We start from the raw sequence: 18953 nt of genomic DNA, 5'->3' as shown, positions 1-18953 counted from the left end.
ACTTCATTTGAAACCAAGATTAAGTCCACTTAAATGGGTAACCAGAGGAGGAGAAGATCCTAGAGAGGCCACATAGAAATGGGATTTCTCTAGAAGGTTGTCTCTATCATCGTTTTGGGGTTCACCGATCACTGTGACCCAGTGGGAGATTGAAAATGGGAAGAAGGGAGATGGGATTACATCATTAAAAGGGAAACGTTCTCCTCGCACATATGTGCTAGTCGTTCCCGACTCTAGGGGGCGGTGCTCATCTCCGTTTCAAAGCCAAAGAGCCAACACTGTCCGAAGACCTCTCCATGGTCATGTGGCTGGCATGACTAAACGCTGAAGGTGCACGGAACGCTGTTACCTTCCCACAAAATGTGGTTCCTATTTTTCTACTTGCATTTCTGCATGCTTTCAAACTGCTAGGTTGGCAGAAGTTGGGGCAAGAAACGGGAGCTCACTCCGTTAGGGGGTACTAGGGGTTCAAACCACCGAACTGCCAACCTTTCTGATCAACAAGCCCAGCATCTTACCACTTGAGCCACCATGTCCCTGGTTACATCATTGTGGGGGAGGGGGGGAATAGGGCCAGCAGGTTCCATCCCCATGAAGATTCTTTTCATATAACTTGATAAGTTTGGTTACCACTGACCTTAAGTTTGTTTTACCGGGCAGTCAAAACTATTTGTAAAAATCTATCTTGTTTGCTAGATTTCAATGTATTATTCAACCTACACTCCTCCTAAGAGTTAAGTCAATAACCAGGTTGGGTATACTATGAGTGATAGAAAACGGTAGCGAGTAAAGCTGGTAAAATTATTAGGAGCAAATTAGATGGCTGTGAGTTCCACTTATTTCTCATACAAATTCTGCTCCTGGTCAATTTTGGAGCCAATACTTATACACTTAGGGACACAACTGAGCCCAAACATTTCTGTTTGTAAGTGTGTTTGTTGTAAGATTGAAAATTGGGCTTGTCAGATGCTACGTCTTTTCTCTCCTGCTTTACGGAATAGAGAGTTGGTCTCTGACAGAAAGACAGAACTTGAAGAAACTAGAAGCATTTGAAATGTGGATTGACAGGCGGCTGTTACGGATAAGCTGGGTTGACAAAATCAGAAAGGAGGAGGTGATGAGCTGACAGGGAAGGCCAAGGGAAATCATCAAAAACCATAAAAAGTGAAAGAAGGCAGAGAAAAGAGGTTGAAAAGATAGAAGGAGCAAGGTTGTTGCAAAATAAGATGAATGCATGGGAGTGGCAAGAAAGTGACCCAAACTGCATTCTATATATTTGTAAGAAAATAACGATAATGATGAATGATGAATAGATAAATGTTAAAAAGTCATTATAAGGGTGTACATTTGGGAATGAATTTGAAAGAGAAAAATAAAAAAAAACTTTATAAATAAAATAATAATTAAAAAAGCGAAAGTTGGAATATTTTGCACATGTGAAAAATGCGGCATTCTTCACTCAATCCTCTCCAAAGAAAGATTGAAGCCAATGTGGTCCAGGCAGTACCAAGAACATCATGGCTTCAAAATCTAAAGTTTGGACAAAGCTTGGGAGCACTTTTTCGTGCGGCTGTTGATAAAAATAGGATTTTTTTATTATTCAAATTTTTATTGGTTTTTTAAAAAGTTTTCAGGAAAAAAGGGTTATAGGGTATAAGACATTTTGACAGCTACATCGTGCGGGGGGGAGAAGCCCCCCCAGGTCTTGCAACTTACAAACAATGATAGAAAAATATCAGCATTTGCCTAAGTATTAGCAGTTTAGAATTTAACACAAAATCATCAGTATGTTTCAATCATTTGTTTTGTAAAAAATAGGATTTTTATCAACATGATTGCCAATGTCCGATGATGGATAAGGCACAAGAAGAAGAAGTAAGTTTGTTAAGTGAGTTTTTCCCCATTTTATGACCTTCCTTGCTACAGTGGTTAAGTGAATCACTGCAATTGTTATATTAGTAACACGGCTGTTAAGTACATCTGGTTTCCCCATTGACTTTGCTTGTCAGAAGGTCGCAAAAGAGAATCATGTAACCCTGGGACACTGTAACCATGCCAGTTGCCAAGCCTCTGAATTTTTATCCATGGGGAGGGTCTACGACAATTCAACACGGCCAACTTGTCGTGGCCAATTCACTGTGTCACAGCTCGCCACAGCCAACTCTCTGCGGGACAAGGATGACACCAATATCAAAGAATTGACGGAACAGAATCATTAAAGAAAAGATGCAAAAGGAGGGATAGAATGAAATGTGAATTGCAAAAATTAATTTTAATTTTTTTAAAAAAAAACAATTAAACAGAATTGTTAAAATGTCCTGCAGCGAGCTGGCCATGGTGAGTTGACCATGGGAAATTGGCCACAGCCAAGTTTGCTATGGTAAGTTGTTCAATTCTGCCGTGGAGATGCTGCACCAGTCGTAAGTGTGAAAAATGGTTTCAGTGCTGTTGTAATTTTGAACGATCATTAAATGAAGGGTCAAAGACGACCGATACAAGGACTAAGGAAGAAAATAAATGGAGGAGCTAATGGAGGAGGGTTTTGGTGAGAAGGCTAGCAACCATCCATCTGGAAGATACTCAATGTCAGGAAGCAGTCCTTCCCTTCCACTTCCTAAATGGCTTGCAGAAACTTCCTGCTTCTACTAAAAAGATGGAAAAGGAAAAAAGAAAAAGAAAACAAGAGGCGAAGGAGAGCCAGATGTTACCCCATGTACAAGACAAGATGCTTCACAAGAGGAAGATCAATGCTCCTTCTGCAGCAGCTGTCCAAGATGAATGAAAGGCTCGGACATCTGCTCTCTCTCTCTCTCTCTCTCTCTCTCTCTCTCTCTCTCTCTCTCTCTCTCTCTCTCTCTCTCTCTCAACTTCGCTATCAAGGCCAGACTGGTTAAGGCTTTTTTTATGCTCCAGTTGCTAAAGGCGCGACCAGCAAGCCGGAGAAATCTCGCACTTAGCTGGTGTGCAATAATGCTGGCAAGTACAGAAAGTTCGTCCTTTTGGCGAGTCACATCCAGCTGTGCAAAGCATGGGGAAAACAGGGCAGAGAAGCAGAGATAGAAGATAGCCTTCCTCGCTGAAAGGAAGTCTATTCACACATGGATGCTTCAACAAAGAGTTGGCAAGGTTTTGATGAGTAGATGCTGCCTGTAACCTTTGGAAGGAACCGAAAAAAACCATCACAAGTATGGACAGGGCTTAGTTTTTGGAGTGGGTGTCTTTGTGTTTTTGACCCAAACTGATAACAAGTCTAGTCATCACTTAGGCAGATTTTGAAAAGCTCAACAACGCTGGAGTAATTAGGGATGGGATACCACTAGGACAACTGGCTACACTAGGAAATTGAACAAGGGTGTGAGAAAGCAATGGCTAATGCTGCCTTGTATGATGGCCAAGAGAATTACACAGCGGTATCGTGAAGACCTTGAGAGTAGGGGGTGGAGGTGTTGCTCTAGAATGTGTTAGATGGACAATCGAAACTTCTACGATCCAGCTGAAGACCGTGAGAGCCTGAAACCTTTTAAAGGACATCGTAGCAGGTGTGGAGTTGAAGCAGACGGTTCCCACGATGAAGTGAACTTGTTTACATGGACTACACGAAGAGCTTGGGGTTTTGGCTGGGGAAATGATTGTTTAATTCTATGAACTTGTGTCTGGGAACCTCAGGGTTAGTTTTGCTTCGACATTACCATGATGTGTATTCAATAAACAGTAAGATTTGGGGAAATGGAATGAACCTGGAGTTTTATTTGGATTCTCGAGCTGGGTGAGCATGGTTCAAAGGTTCTTCACTGTTCTTACTTGGAAGAGTGAGAAATGCTGGCATCTGTTTTCAGCAATGATGGCTCCTCCTGTGCAAGGCTACAAGAAGAAAACTAAGAGGACTTCTGGATTTCACAATTGAGATGTCGGTGGAGATTCTCAGTCATCCAGGTCATAGTTGTCTCAGGTTTCTCTCCCCCCACCCCAAAATACAACTGCTTCCTCCTGATTGGTTAATTCCACAACCAATTGAATCCTGATTCAGATGACCATGAGGGCACAGATAAACCCCCAAGAGGCCTCAAGAGCTCTCAGAGAGTGTGCTGACATCCAGATGACTGCAAAAAAATGTGATCCTTCCATTCCCCACCCCAAAACCACCATCGTATCAGAACCTATCCTTCCATGGCCCCACTATCAGAACTGATAAAGCTTCTTGGAGGAGAAGCGAAATGTCTTCTTCTTCTTCCTCAAAGAAAAAACAGACCAGTTGCCTTTTAAAAAGCACCGAGACACGCTTGAGATGGGAAAAAAAATAGAACTTTGATTGTGCTGATTAGATAACTTTCTCATCCTAGAAATGGCTAGTAGATGTCAATATGTAAAAGTATAAAGTTGAGGTTGTACTGTGCTAAAAAGAATAAGAAGTCAAATAGTTCCCCCCCTCTCTTACCCTAGACTTAAGAACATAGAAATATTGTACAATTTGCACAACTGTATCTACAGGAACACGGTGGCTCAGTGGCTAAAACGCTGAGCTTGTCGATCACAAAGTTTGGTAGTTCGAATCCCTAGCGCTGCATAACGGAGTGAGCTCTGGTTACTTGTCTCAGCTTCTGCCAACCTAGCAGTTCGAAAGCATGTAAAACATGCAAGTAGAAAAAATAGGAACCACCTTTGGTGGGAAGGGAACAGCGTTCTGTGCACCTTTGGCGTTTAATCATGCCGGCCACGTGGCCATGAAGACGTCTTCGGACAGCGGTGGCTCTTCGGCTTTGAAACGGAAATGAGCACCGCCCCCTAGAGTCGGGAATGACTAGCACATATGTGTGAGGGGAACCTTTACCTTTTATTATCTACTGTAGTGTGCCAGCGTCACCTGTTCCGGAGAGAGCTGAAACTGGCAATGTGTGTCTCTTGTTATTGCTTTTATTGTCTGTATGTTGGGTTTTTAATTTTTGTAAGCCACCCAGGGTCATTGAGAGCGATCGGGTGGCTATTCACATTTTCTTAAATAAAAAAATAAATACTACAGCAGGACTATTTTTCAAAGTTGTTCCTGAAGGATTTCTGGAAGTTTTAACTGGTACAAAACGAGGTTGTGGTTTTAATACCAAGTGCACAGCATCAGAAGTCGATTCTGGGCATGCTGAAAGGCACAGGTAAGTTATCAATGGTTTAGGAGCAAAGAAGTCTCAGAAATACACCATAAACTGGAATATTGCTTCTATTACAACGTATTCTTAACCCAATCCATTCAAGGAGAAATCATACACACACACACACACACACACACACACACACACACACACACACACCGCTGCCAACTTAGAAAAGAGGATTTAGGATTTGTGGGTCTCCGGGGAGCGAAGGGGGAGGGGCTCGTAAGATGCAAATTTATGGAGCACAGCAAATGACACCTGAGCCCTGGGCCGAGGCTCTGAATTGCTTTTTGGCAGGATTAATGAATGAAAGCCACTTAATTACCATTTTGTAAATACAATCTCCCAGCACGGAATGAAAAATCGATATTCGGAGCTCGCCTTCACGCCGTACAGGCTTGGCTTTTGCTACCTGCTGTTGCGATAAACGCATTCCAGGAACGCAGGCCCTTTAACGCAATTTATATTCCGAGTTTGCACTTCGCGCCCCCCAACATATGCACATGTACACAGACACACACACAGACAGACACACACACACTCCTGATGCACACAACTGAGCCCGGCGGCAGACAAACAAGGAGCCTTCATTGGTGACGGCTGTAAATTTTTTTTCTTCTTATTCTTTTTCGCTCCTGCTCTGAATGTGTTACACCAGCAGCTCAGCCCTCTGGGCAGGACACTGCAAGATCACAAGCCGCCTTCCCACCCCTAGACCTCCCCCCCCACCTCTTCCCCACTACAACAAAAATGTGCTGTTGGATTGTGTGTGTGTGCATGTTTTAATGTGACCGAAGAGAGGGGAAAAAAATAAGTTCAAATATTTAGGAGCAATCGCACCAACTCTCTTTCATTAAATGGCTTCCATTCTGATGATGCAATTAATTGTAAATGTAATTTAAATCAAAATTAGCTTTCACCCCCGCCTGGCTCCCTCTTCTCTTTTGTTCTCCTTTCCTCCCTCCCCAGCTTCCATTTGTTGGCACGATGCTCCTGACAGGCCAGTCAAAAGCAGAAAACCCGAGAACAGGCTGGCAGGAGAGGAAAAAGCAGAGAGGGTGAAAAGGAGGCAGGCGTTAATCAGCCTTTGCAAGCTTGGGAAGCTGAGATGATTGCGACATTTCATTTGGGGATGGATCCGTGCGAGGAAGGGATTGCGCAAGTTACAACTAGCTTTACAAGCCGGTCCGAAAATTTTGGGTCTGATCCCTGAGGCCCTCCAGGAGCCGACGCCAGATTGATGACACTTTTAATGAAGCTAAAGTGGGATTTTTAAAATTTGTATTTCCCTAATAGTCTATAGAGGGATGCAGTGGCTCAGTGGCTAAGACACTGAGCGTGTCGATCAGAGAGATTGGCAGGTTGGCGGTTCGAATCCCTAGCGCCACGTAATGGAGTAAGCTGCTGTTACTTGTCCCAGCTTCTGCCAACCTAGCAGTTCGAAAGCACGTAAAAAATACAAGTAGAAAAATAGGAACCACCTTTGGTGGGAAGGGAACAGCGTTCTGTGTGCCTTCGGAGTTTAGTCATGCTGGCCACACCATGAAGGCGTCTTCAGACAGCGCTGGCTCTTCGGCTTTGAAAGGGTGATGAGCACTGCCCCCTAGAGTTGGGAACGACTAGCACATATGTGCAAGGGGAACCTTTGCCTTTACCTTTAATAGTCTCAAAGGGGCTTTTTTCAGGTGTTGGATAACCATTTGTCTGAAGTGGTGTGGGGTTTCCTGCCTAAGCAGGGGGTTGGACTAGAAGGCCTCCAGGGTCCCTTCCAACTCTGTAATTCTAAATATGGGCACTCCCACTCCAGCCTCAACCCTGCCTACTTTGGGTGGGTTGGTTCCTATCACACCTCTTGAAAATCGAATTTCAAGGACCCGTACTTAATAAAGATCTGTATTCCTGCCATAGATTATACCGAGATTACTAGTCTCACAGAACATAGAATAGGATTGGAAGGGACCTTGGAGGTCTTCCAGTCCAACCTCCTGCTCAAGCAGGAGATCTTATACCATGTTGGGAGTCAAGACAAGATCGACCTGAGACCTTAACCAACCAGATGTATTCCAGACAGGACTGCAGTTCCTAATATCCCCTTCCACGGGGGCACCTGACTAACAATCCATATGGTGGAGAAAATGTTGGTGGTTGCACCTGAAGCTTTACAACTTCGACAACGTAACAAGAACAACGTTGTGGGTTCAGTAACACTCTTCTGGCCACCACCTTGATTTTGGGGGGAGGGGGGATACCCATTGGGGAAAAAGGGACGTGGTGGCTCAGTGGCTAAGACACTGAGCTTATCGATTGGAAGGTCGGCAGTTCAGCGGTTCGAATCCCTAGCACCGCGCAACAGAGTGAGCTCCCGTTACTTGTCCCAGCTTCTGCCACTCTAGCAGTCCGAAAGCACTTAAAATATGCAAGTGAAAAATAGGGACCACCTTTGGTGGGAAGATAACAGTGTTCTGTGCACCTTCGGCGTTTAGTCATGCCAGCCACATGACCACGGAGACGTCTTCAGCCAGCGCTGGCTCGTTGGCTTTGAAATTGAGATGAGCGCCACCCCCTAGAGTCAGGAACGACTAACGCATATGTGCGAGGGGAACCTTTATCTTTACTTTTACCCCTTGGGGACACCCCCAGTCTGACTCTGAGAAATTTCAAAGAATTCTGCATCTTTCTCACTCCTTTTTTTAAACTTTTTGCTGGTGTTCACAGACTTCCAGTCATATACTTAACCCTGTTATCTTTCATTAGGAGATTCTATAACCTAGAGATTTATAGCTTGGCCTCTGTTATTTCCCCTGAATTGTTCTGTATTATTTCCATAGAAACCAAGCCCCCTGAGTGGCAATTTTCGCACTAGGCTCAATCTACCCTGCTATTTCCATGATACAAACATCGCACAGAAAAACGAGGGCTGCATAAGCTTTGCTGAGAAACAAGATTGTGCTGGGGAGATAAAGAGAGCCACGTTCAGAGAGATTCAGCCCACAAGATCACAATGATCTCCAAGGACACGGAGACTTGAGCGCCCTTGGTCAGAAAGACAGGTGGCAAGCAATATAATGAATCTATTCTGGAAGAGCACCTGAAATCAAAGGCATGCCGGCCCCCAATTCTATTTCTGGATCATTTAATAGCAATGGCGCTTAGATTTATATACCGCTTCACAGTGCTTTACAGCCCACCCCAAGAGGTTTACAGAGTCAACGATTTGCCCCCCGACAATCTGGGTCCTCATTTTACCAACCTCGGAAGGATGGAAGGTTGAATCGACCTTGAGCCGGTTAGAATCGAACTTCTGGCAGTGGGCAGAGTCAGCCTGCAATACTGCCTTGCAGTCAGGGAGGCAGGCAGGGCAGGGCAATAGCACTTAGACTTATATACTGCTTATATACTTGGTATATACTTATATACCACTTCAAAGTCCTTTACAGCCCCCTCTAAGGAGATTACAGAGTCAGCCTCTTGCCCCCAACAATCTGGGTTCTCATTGTATCCACCTTGGAAGGATGGAAGGCTGAGTCAACCTGGAGCCTGGTGAGGTTTGAACTGCCAAACTGCAGGCCGCCGGCAGTCAGCAGAAGCAGCCTGCAGTACTGCACTCTAACCACTGCGCCACTGTGGCTTAATACAAGATTCTTGAAAACTGAGGCAGAGGGAATTCTGTATTGTATCGCCACATTTCCAGAAAGGATTAGTTTGGAGAAGTCTGGTTGAAGCTTTGACCTTGGTTAACTCTGCCTGCAGGTCTCAGATACCAGGGCATCCTGCTGTTCAAACTTTCTAATTTGGGGAAATCTTTATTTTCAACTTCTGTGATGAGGAATTCAATGCTTCAGCTTTAGATGTTGCTTTGAGACTCAAGATAATGTTTAGAAACAGATAGATGATAAATAGGAGACATTCCTTCAGCGTGATCTACAGAATTCCTGAATATCACTAGGAAGTCATTCTAGGGCCTGAATGATATATTTGTTAGTGAGTTGGACCAGAACCAGGGTTGAAATGCTACCGGTTCGCCTAAACCGCTAGTAAAAAAAAATGCTACCGGTTCGCGCGAACTGGTAAGTCAGCTGTGTGACAATCAGCTGGGCCGGTTGATTTATATTCGCTAGAAATCTTGTGGCACAGCTGATTGTTGGAACTTTAAAAAAACTTCTTTAAAGCATTTTTTTTTGCTACCGGTTCTGGTCAGGGGTGAAATGCTCTGAAGCCTGCTACCGGTTCGCTTTGCATGCGCATGCCGGGAGAACTGAAAATGCTTTTAAAAAGTTTTTTAAAAAGTTCCCACTATCAGCTGTGTGACAATCAGCTCTGTCACGCGATCTTCGGAACTTTTTAAAAAACTTTTTAAAAGCACTTTTTTTACTACCTTTGGTTCTCCTGGCAGGCGCGCATGAAGCGAACCGGTACTTCAGAGCATTTCACCCCTCACCAGAACACAAAAAACTTGAAAAACAATGGAGGGACTTCAGACCTCTCCTCTCCGCTCAATGTAACCTAACTCCTGGGTGAAGGAAGGGGGTTGAGCAGAGGAGGAGGAAGTCTTTCGCTTCTGGAGGCAAGCAGGATCTAACTCCACGGTTGAGAAGAAGACCCCACTTCTCATATCTAGTCACATTTACAGCTCAGGTACATCACGACATCAGCAACGTAAACCAAGATTCATCTTATTTCATCCTTAACTAGCATGAGATCCAGTGTAGTCCAGTGATGAAGGTGGTGGGTTAGAAATTGGGGAGACCCCATGCTCCAGTCCTCCATCAGGCCCAGACGCTCCAGGATTCACCGTGGATCAGCCATACTTGGCCCCATCTATCTCACAAGGTTGCTCCCAGGAGAAAAATGGAAAGAGGGAACACGGGACACAAGACTTCAGCCGCTGAACAAAGAGGTGGGTTTCAGCTCTAACAAATAAATACTAGTATATACTTTCCTATTTTTTCATTATTCCACTGTTCATTATTGGAATGGAGTGGAGTGGAGTGGAGTAGAGATAGAGTAGAGTAGAGTGGAGTAGAGTAGAGATAGAGTAGAGTAGAGATAGAGTAGAGTAGAGATAGAGTAGAGTAGAGATAGAGTAGAGTAGAGTAGAATAGGAATCTGGAAGGGATCTTGGAGGTTTCTAGTCCTGCCCCCTGCTGAAGCAGGAGAACCTATACCAGCAATGGCAAACCTTTTTTGGCTCGCGTGCCATAAGAGGGGGGAGCACAGGCGGGTCGTGCACAGGCATGCCGCACCCATAATGCAATGCGTGACACCCCCCAGCGCACATGCACGCATGACAGGTGCTCCCCCCATTTTTTGCATGCTTTTTTTGCCCTCCCCTGGCTGCAGAGTCATTATAGGAGCCTGGGGAGGGTGAAAACAGTCTCCCCCGCCCCCCGGCAGCTTCAGGAGCTTCCGGGTTGCTCATAGGGCCGATTTTAGCCTTCCGGAGTATTCAGGAGCCCTCAGGAGGCTTCCCTGAAGGCTCCGGAGGACAAAAAACGACCAGGGGGGCTGGGAGAGGCTGTTTTCGCCCTCCCCAGGCTCCCGTAAAGCCTCTGGAGCCTGGGGAGGGCGAAAAAATGGCTTTAAAAAAGGCTGAACTCAGCTTGCCAGCGTGTGCATGCGCGCTGGCCAGCTAACAGGGCAACGCCTCGCGTGTCCTGACAAATAGCTCTGTGTGCCACCTGTGTCATACGTGCCATGGGTTGGCCATCCCAGAACTATATTCTTTCAGATAAGTGGCTATCCAATCTCTTCTTAAAAACCTCCAGGGATGGAGTTCCCATGATTTCTGTAGGCAAACTCTTCCACTGGTTAGTTGTCCTCACTGTTAGGAGGTTCCAGGTTGCGTCTCTCTTTGATGCGTTCCCAACCATTGTTTCTTCTCCTGCCCTGCTTTGTAGAATAATTAAGAGCCCTTTAGTCCATTTGAACCATATGCTACATTCAGAAACCCGAATACGAGGACAAGTCTAGAAGCACAAAAGTTATGATTTGGAAGGACCTGTTTCCATCACCTGGAGGTCAGACTGGGTAGTCAAAAATCCACCCTGGAAGAAGACAATAGGAAGCTTCCATATTGCTGCCAAAGAACGGGCTAGATGTGCGCGAGAAGTTTGTAGGAACTAACCCTGACTTTAGTTTGACATCTGGTAGATCCAGTTTCAATTACCTGAGCCTACTTCTTCCAGTCCCTCTGCTGGACTCGCTGCTGTCTGCAGAGAATCTTACCTATTGTTGTTCTTCAATTTAATATGCCCGCTCGGCTCCAAAATTTGCCCGTTCTTCAACCATGTGATCTGCGGGGAAGGCTCTCCTTGGGCCAAGCAGGTAAAAATGGCGGTGGTCCCCACAGGCCTGGCAATTGACTGAGGGTGCTGGACGAATTCTGCAGGAGCTGGAAAAGAAAAGCGAAAGACACCTTGCTCGCTTGACTTCGGGAAGAGGAACTGATCCAGGTTTTCCTACACAGGGAAATGAATAAGAGCTTCTAGCCCAGGCTCATTAAAAGAAATACTCAAGTGGATGTGGAGTACGTTGAGACTCTAGAAAGAGTGCAGAGAAGAGCAAGAAAGATGCTTAGGGGACTGGAGGCTAAAACATATAAATAAGAGTTATTGGAATTGGGTTTAATGAAAAGAAGGACTAGGGGAGACATGACAGCAGTCTTCCGATATCTCCGGGGCTGCCACAAAGAAGAGGAAGACAAGCTATTCTCCAAAACACCCGAAGGCAGGACAAGAAGCAATGGGTGGAAACTAATCAAGGAGAGAAGCAACTGAGAACTAAGGAGGAACTAAGGATTTGCATAATACACTGAACCACAAACTAACAATGGTTAACCCTTACCAAGGTCAGCAAATTGTGCACTTTCATTGGCTTTGGTTTTTCCCAGGTCTGGTTACCTTTATTGTGGGAATGAGGCCACTGTAAGGCATTCCACGGACATCTCCCCACCACGGTGCCCCGAAACCGTGGCACAGAACTCCATATGGAAAAGCAAAGATGGGCGAACAATGGAAAGAAGGCAAACAGAAGGGATTTCAGAGTCCAGCAGCTCCCAGGCAACTCTGGGCGGCCGGGGGGCTGCTAACACTCTCTGGGGCACCAAGGTCTTTTATGCCGAAGGAGATAGTGGAGAGAAGGAATGCAAAGAGCAGCCTATTCAACATGGAAGGGCATGACTTTTTCTTCAGAGGCGTTTGAAATCAGTTCATCCATCATGGTTCTGAGGCATCAAAAAGCTGACGGACAGCCAGCAGGGAAAAGAGAAGGAGGCAAATAGAAAATTTATTTGCATTTTTATATTATACTAAATCAGGGGTCCTCAAACTACAGCCCCTGGGCCGGATATGTGCAATGAACACTTGCATTGCTGCAGAGAGTTTCCCTCTCCGGGGTCTTTTTGTGCAATTCGGAGGGGGGAAATTTCTGACTTGGGGTCTGCTTCAGCCTCCTGGTATGGGGCTTTGGGCCTCCGGGCGAGGCCATTTTCACCCTCCTGGAGGCTCAAGAAAAGGGGAGGGAGAAACCCCCCACCCCCAGTGCAGGATGCAGAAAGGAACTCATAGAGGTTTGCTACAAGTTGGTTCTCCTCTGCCTGCCCCATGATTTTTTGGCAGTTGTGGTGAGGAATTTGTGGGATTGTATTCTTAACCCCTCCAAAGGACACTTAGTTGGTAGAGGCTAATGACAACTTGGGTGTTGGAATACGTCCATCATCAAACCCACCACACGGGCTAATCTTCTCACCAGAGACTCCAGGAATCTGAGTGGTTCTTCTCAGGTTTTACCCTCCGAGAATGTCAGTAGGGTGCAGATGAAAAAAATGTGGGCAGCTGCATCATTATGATTAGAATTAGAATAACAGAGTTGGAAGGGACCTTAAAGGTCTTCTAGTCCAACCCCCTGCGTAGGCAGGAAACCCTACACCTCTTCAGACAAATGGTTATCCAATCTCTTCTTAAAAACTTCCACTGTTGGAGCATTTACAACTTCTGGAGGCAAGTTGTTCCACTGATTAATTGTTCTCACTGTCAGGAAATTTCTCCTTAGTTCTAAGTTGCTTCTGTCCTTGATTAGTTTCCACATATTGCTTCTTGTCCTGCCCTCAGGTGCCTTGGAGAATAGTTTGACTCCCTTTTCTTTGTGGCATCCCCTCAAATATTGGAACACTGCTATCATGTCTCTACTGGTCCTTCTTTTTATTAAACTAGACATACCGGGACCCAATTCCTGCAATTGTTATTCATATGTTTCAGCCTCCAGCCCCCTAATCTTCCTGGTTGCTCTTCTCTGCATGTTTTCTAGAGTCTCAACATCTTTTTTATAGTGAGGTGACCAAAACTAGATGCAGTGTTGTAGACGTGGCCTTACCAATTACAACCTTGATATATGATCATATCCTGCAGACATCTCTGAGGGTTAATTAATGGTGTAAAACTTTTTAAATTTTGGGTAGGAAAATCATTGCGTTTACAGCAGAGGAAGCAACATGCTCTTTTCCCTGGGAGAAAAGAGAACCGAAGTTCAGGAAAACGTTGGAGAGGCAAGATGAATGAAAGCGGCCTCAATTCGGTTTTCAAAAAGGGGGGAACAGATGGATGGAATTCGCCATCGAGGGAGGCTCAGGAATAAAGACCAACAGGCAAAACTGACCTGTTTGATTAAGGAAAAGACAACAAGTCCATTTGCCAGTGACTGGACATGGTTTATGCTGAAGCTGTATGGCTCCTTGCAGAGACAGAAAAATAATGAGTGGATGATGAATGAATTTGATCATTAGAAAGAGTAAAAGATGGAGAGAAGGGAATTATGATGTAACTTTAAAGAGGGTGGGATAGATAATATATTTGTTTGGAACTGCAGTATAAAAAAGACTGTAAGCTACTTCTTTATATATTGTTTATCTTCATTTTTCTTTACGTTTTCTATCTGCTCACAAGAGAGTAAGAAAGAAAGAAAGAAAGAAGGAAGGAAGGAAGGAAGGAAGGAAGGAAGAAAAAAGAAAGAAGAAGAAAGAGAAAGAAAGAAAGAATAAATAAATAAATAAAGAAGCAGGGAGGCAGGCAGGCAGGCAGGCAGGCAGGCAGGCAGGCAGGCAGGCAGGCAGGCAGGAAGGAAGGAAGGAAGGAAGGAAGGAAGGAAGGAAGGAAGGAAGGGATGATAAAAGGCCAATCTAGTAAATTCAGCAACATACAAGGAAAAGAAAAACATGTTGGTGGCCTCACCAGGTTTCCCAAACAGTCCATTCCAATCATTTCCTGTGACTTACTGCTACACCCCTTCCAGCTGCCTGGTTTTGAAATGATGTAGTAGGCAGTGCTTCACCCAACACCTTTCCGAGATGCCACCTGCAGCCACCTGACAGCTTGTAAGCTGAGAAGAGCCGTTCCTCAGTGCTACGCTGATGGCTGGACCATCAGCACGTGGCTACACGGATACATTATTTTGAGTCTTTGGGGAAGAAGAATTGAATAGGACGCCTGAGCATTGGATCCACTACAGCAGGGGTGTAAAACTCGTTTTCATTGAGGGCCGTATCAGGGCTGTGTTTGATCTCAGGGGACCGGGGTGGCCGTCACTTGTGCTGGGCAGGCCCCTGTGGTGGCCTGAGCACTCTGTCAGTGAAAACAGGCTCCCGAGCTCTGTTTTCGGCTGGGATGGCCTTTTGTAAGCCTATGCCAGTGAAAATGGACCATGGGAGGGCCACATACGGCAGAGGCCCCACAGGCCGGTCCTTCGCTATTTCCAGGGCAGCCCGGTGAACCAGATCTCAGCACCCAATGGGCCGGATCTGGCCCCCGGGCCTTGAGTTTGACACCCCTGCACTACAGAGAAGTTTCCTTGAGGATCGTCTCCAGCACGAGTCTGAAAGCTCGGAAGACTAAACCTCTGTGTGGAGACTCTAGAAAGAGTGCAGAGAAGAGCAACAAAGATGATTAGGGGACTGGAGGCTAAAACATAGGAAGAACGGTTGCAGGAACTGGGTATGTCTAGTTTAATAGAAAGAAGGACTAGGGGAGACATGATAGCAATGTTCCAATATTTGAGGGGCTGCCACAGAGAGGATGGGATCAACCTGTTTCCCAACCACCTGAAGGCCAAACGAGGATGAAGGGAAACTGATCAAGGAGAGATTCTAAAACATATGAAGAACGGTTGCAGGAACTGGGTATGTCTAGTTTGATGAAAAGAAGGACTAGGGGAGACATGATAGCAGTCTTCCAATATCTCAGGGGTTGCCACAAAGAAGAGGGAGTCAAGCTATTCTCCAAGGCACCTGAGGGTAGAACAAGAAGCAATGGGTGGAAACTAATCAAGGAGAGAAGCAACTTAGAACTAAGGAGAAACTTCCTGACAGTTAGAACAATTAATCAGTGGAACAACTTGCCTCCAGAAGTTGTGAATTAAGAAGATGTTGGATAGCCATTTGTCTGAAACGGTATAGGGTTTCCTGCCTAGGCAGGGGGTTGGACTAGAAGACCTCCAAGGTCCCTTCCAACTCTACCATTGCATTCTATTCTGGTCCCAGTGACCGAGCCAGATTAGATCCTGCCAAAATCTTGCCGTTTCCGAGAAGGGGAATCATTTTGAGCCCAACTGACAGAAAGAAGCAACTTCCAGGCCTAAAGCATCGTTGAATCCTTGCATTTTTCCACTCTTGTGAAAATGTCCAATTAGGGAGCTCGGGTGAGGGGAATATATATATATATATAATTTTAGATTCTGAAGCTCGTCAAGGCCAAACGGTTCCCAAGAAAAGCTAATGAGAAAGGGGGGGAAGCGGCCGACTTCAAAGGCAAAATGAGGGCTCGTAATCAGGAAAGGATTAAGGCACCATTCAACACTGGGCCGCCAGCTGGGTTGTTTTATCTACCTCCTCTCTCCCACCCCCCTTTTTCTTGTAAAAAACTTCACCATGGAGACTGAAGACTCAGCAAACATTCAAGAAACCCCTTTTCTGGCCACAGTCATTAAAAGTGGCTTTTCGGAATTGTCATTAGGAGTTGGCAGTGGGAGGGGGGGAAGTTTTTCTTTTGCACAACACACACATGATTTCAAAGGATTTCCACCGACTCCCAGATCAGGGGTACAGCCCCAATCCTGCAGTGAAAAGGGGGAGAGGCAGTGCGGGAATAACCTCCCTTCTTAAGTTTTCCTCCTCCTCCTCCTCCTCCTCCTCCTCCTCCTCCTCCTCCTCCTCCTCCTCCTCCTCCTCCTCCTCCTCCTCCTCCTCCTCCTCCTCCTCCTCCTCCTCTTCCTCCTCCTCTTCTTCTTCCCCCCTCATCTTCTTTTCATTCTCCTTCTTCTCCTCCTTCCCCTCCTCTCCTCCTCCTCCTCCTCCTCCTCTTCCCCCTCCTCTTCCTCTTCTTCTTCCTCCTCCTCTTCTTCTTTTCATTCTCCTTCTCCCCCTCCCCCTCCTCTCCTCCTCCTCCTCCTCCTCCTTCTTCTCCCTCTTCCCCCCCCCTCATCTTCTTTTTTCGGAACAGAACCAGAAAAATAAACCTAGTAACCAACTTTTCTTTAGTCCTTTTACTAGTGGTTAAGAAATACACCTGCATAGGCAGCATTTCACCCGATTACTCTCAGCACAACCAGAAAAAAAATTATGTGGACGGATTTTACGAAAAGAGCATTAGCTTCGATGAGTGAAGATCACTTCCTCAGATGCATGGAGGGCTGACTCTACGTGGCATGGTCTGGAAAGCTTTGAATCAAACATGTCAGAATTAGAATTAGAATAACAGAGTTGGAAGGGACCTTAGAGGTCTTCTAGTCCAACCCCCTGCTTAGACAGAAAACCCTATACCACTTCAGACAAATGGTTATCCAATCTCTTCTTAAAAACTTCCAGTGTTGGAGAATTTACAATTTCTGGAGGGAAGTTGTCCCACAGATTAATTGTTCTCACTGTCAGGAAATTTCTCCTTAGTTCTAAGTTGCTTCTCTCCTTGATTAGTTTACATCCATTGTTCTTGTCCTGCCTTCTGGTACTTTGGAGAACAGCTTGACTCCTTCTTATTTGTGACAGCCTCTGAGATATTACAACACTGCTATCATGTCATCCCAAGTCCGTCTTTTCATCAAACAAGACATACACAATTCCAGCAACCATTCTTTATATGTGTTAGTCTCCAGTCCCCTAATCATCTTTGTTATTATTCTCTGCCCTCTTTCTAGAATCTCAACATCTTTTTTACATTGTGGCGACCAAAACTGGATGCAGGATTCCATGTTTGGCCTTACCAAGTCATTATAAAGTAGTAATAACACTTCACATGATCTTGATTCTATCCCTCTTGTTTATGCAGCCTAGAACTGTGTTGGTTTTTTGGCAGTTGAGAACAATATTACCACATTTTTTTAAAAAAATGCTACTATAGAAGACAGATTTTATTTTATTTTCCTGGACTCCAAAGGTCATCACAGATAGGGACTGGAGCCAAGAAATTAAAAGACGCTTGCTCCTGGGAAGGAAAGCTATGGCAAATCTAGACAGCATAATAAAAAGCAGAGACATCACTCTGTCAACAAAAGTGCATATAGTCCAGACTGTGGTTTTCCCAGTTGCAATGGACAACTGTGAAGGTTGGACCACAAGAAAGGCTGAACACCAAAGAATGGAAGCCTTTGAACTCTGTTGCTGGAGAAGACTCCTGTGAGTCCGTTGGATGGCAAGACGATTCAAATGGTCAGTCCTAGAGGAGATCAACCCTGACTGCTCATTAGAAGGCCAGATCCTGAAGAGGAAACTCAAACACTTTAGCCACCTAATGAGAAGGAAGGACTCCCTGGAGAAGTGCCTAATGCTGGGAAAGATGGAGGGCAAAAGAAGAAGGAGACGACAGAGAAGGAGGTGGCTAGATGGAGTCTCCGAATCAGTCAGCATAAACGTAAATAGACTCCAGAGGATGGTAGAAGACAGGAGGGCCTGGAGGAACGTTGTCCATAGGGTCACTATGGGTGAGACATGACTTCGCAATTAACTACAACAATAACCATAGAAGAACATAGCTCTTCTCCTACAGAGTCTTCTTTCATAGAATGAAACTTGGGCCTATTGAAGCCAAAATGTAACTATATAAATAGGTTCTAGAATGAGTACCAAAAATGATGAGTACCAGACAAATTCTTCCCAGAAGAAATGATGTAGTGAGAAAATTCTTACCTTGCACCACGAGTCTTCCTTGGGCGGTCCTCCTCACCCTTGTGCCAGGCTTATTGGCCGCACACACGTATATCCCAGAGTGCTGGACGGTAAGGTCTGAAATCATCAGGTTGCCAGTTCCAAGAACCTGAATTCCTTCTACACCAATTGGACGCCCGTCTGGAATGGGAAAGAATGGAGTAAGATTATTTTTCCCTGTCCTGCTTATAGATTGACCAAGCCAATTGGGATTTATTCTCCTTTAAAGTAGAATTACATTTAAAGTAGAATAAGCAGACGCGGTGGATCAGTGGTTAAGACGCTGAGCTGGTCGATCAGAAAGCCCCTCCATGTACCTCCAAAGGTTAAAAGTAAAGGTTCCCCTCGCACGTGTGTGCTAATCGTTCCTGACTCTAGGGGGCGGTGCTCATCTCTGTTTCAAAGCCGAAGAGCCAGCGCTGTCCAAAGACATTTCCGTGGTCATGTGGCCGGCATGACTAAATGCTGAAGGCGCTCAGAATGCTGTTCCCTTCCCACCAAAGGTGTTCCCTATTTTTCTACTTGCATTTTTACGTGCTTTCGAACTGCTACATTGGCAGAAGCTGAAACAAGTAACTGGAGCTCACTCCATTACGCGACACTAGGGATTCAAACCGCCGAACTGC

General features: G+C 45.4%; 1 protein-coding gene across 1 annotated transcript in view; it reads right to left on the bottom strand.

Moving 5' to 3' along the window:
• The window catches only part of IGDCC3 (immunoglobulin superfamily DCC subclass member 3), a gene marked incomplete at both ends in the record, with an annotated part of 111364 nt that overhangs the window by 19129 nt on the left and 73282 nt on the right, over positions 1-18953 (bottom strand). The window contains 2 exons of the mRNA XM_081964505.1: positions 11370-11535; positions 18310-18468. Of these exons, the coding sequence (XP_081820631.1) occupies positions 11370-11535; positions 18310-18468 (325 nt within the window). The remainder of the gene's footprint in view (positions 1-11369; positions 11536-18309; positions 18469-18953) is intronic.

This window comes from Natrix helvetica, assembly GCF_964273705.1.
Source record: "Natrix helvetica genome assembly, chromosome: 12".
Lineage (NCBI taxonomy): Eukaryota > Metazoa > Chordata > Lepidosauria > Squamata > Natricidae > Natrix > Natrix helvetica.
The sequence above is the reverse complement of the archived record's forward strand: the minus strand, read 5'-3'. Positions and strand labels throughout refer to the sequence as shown.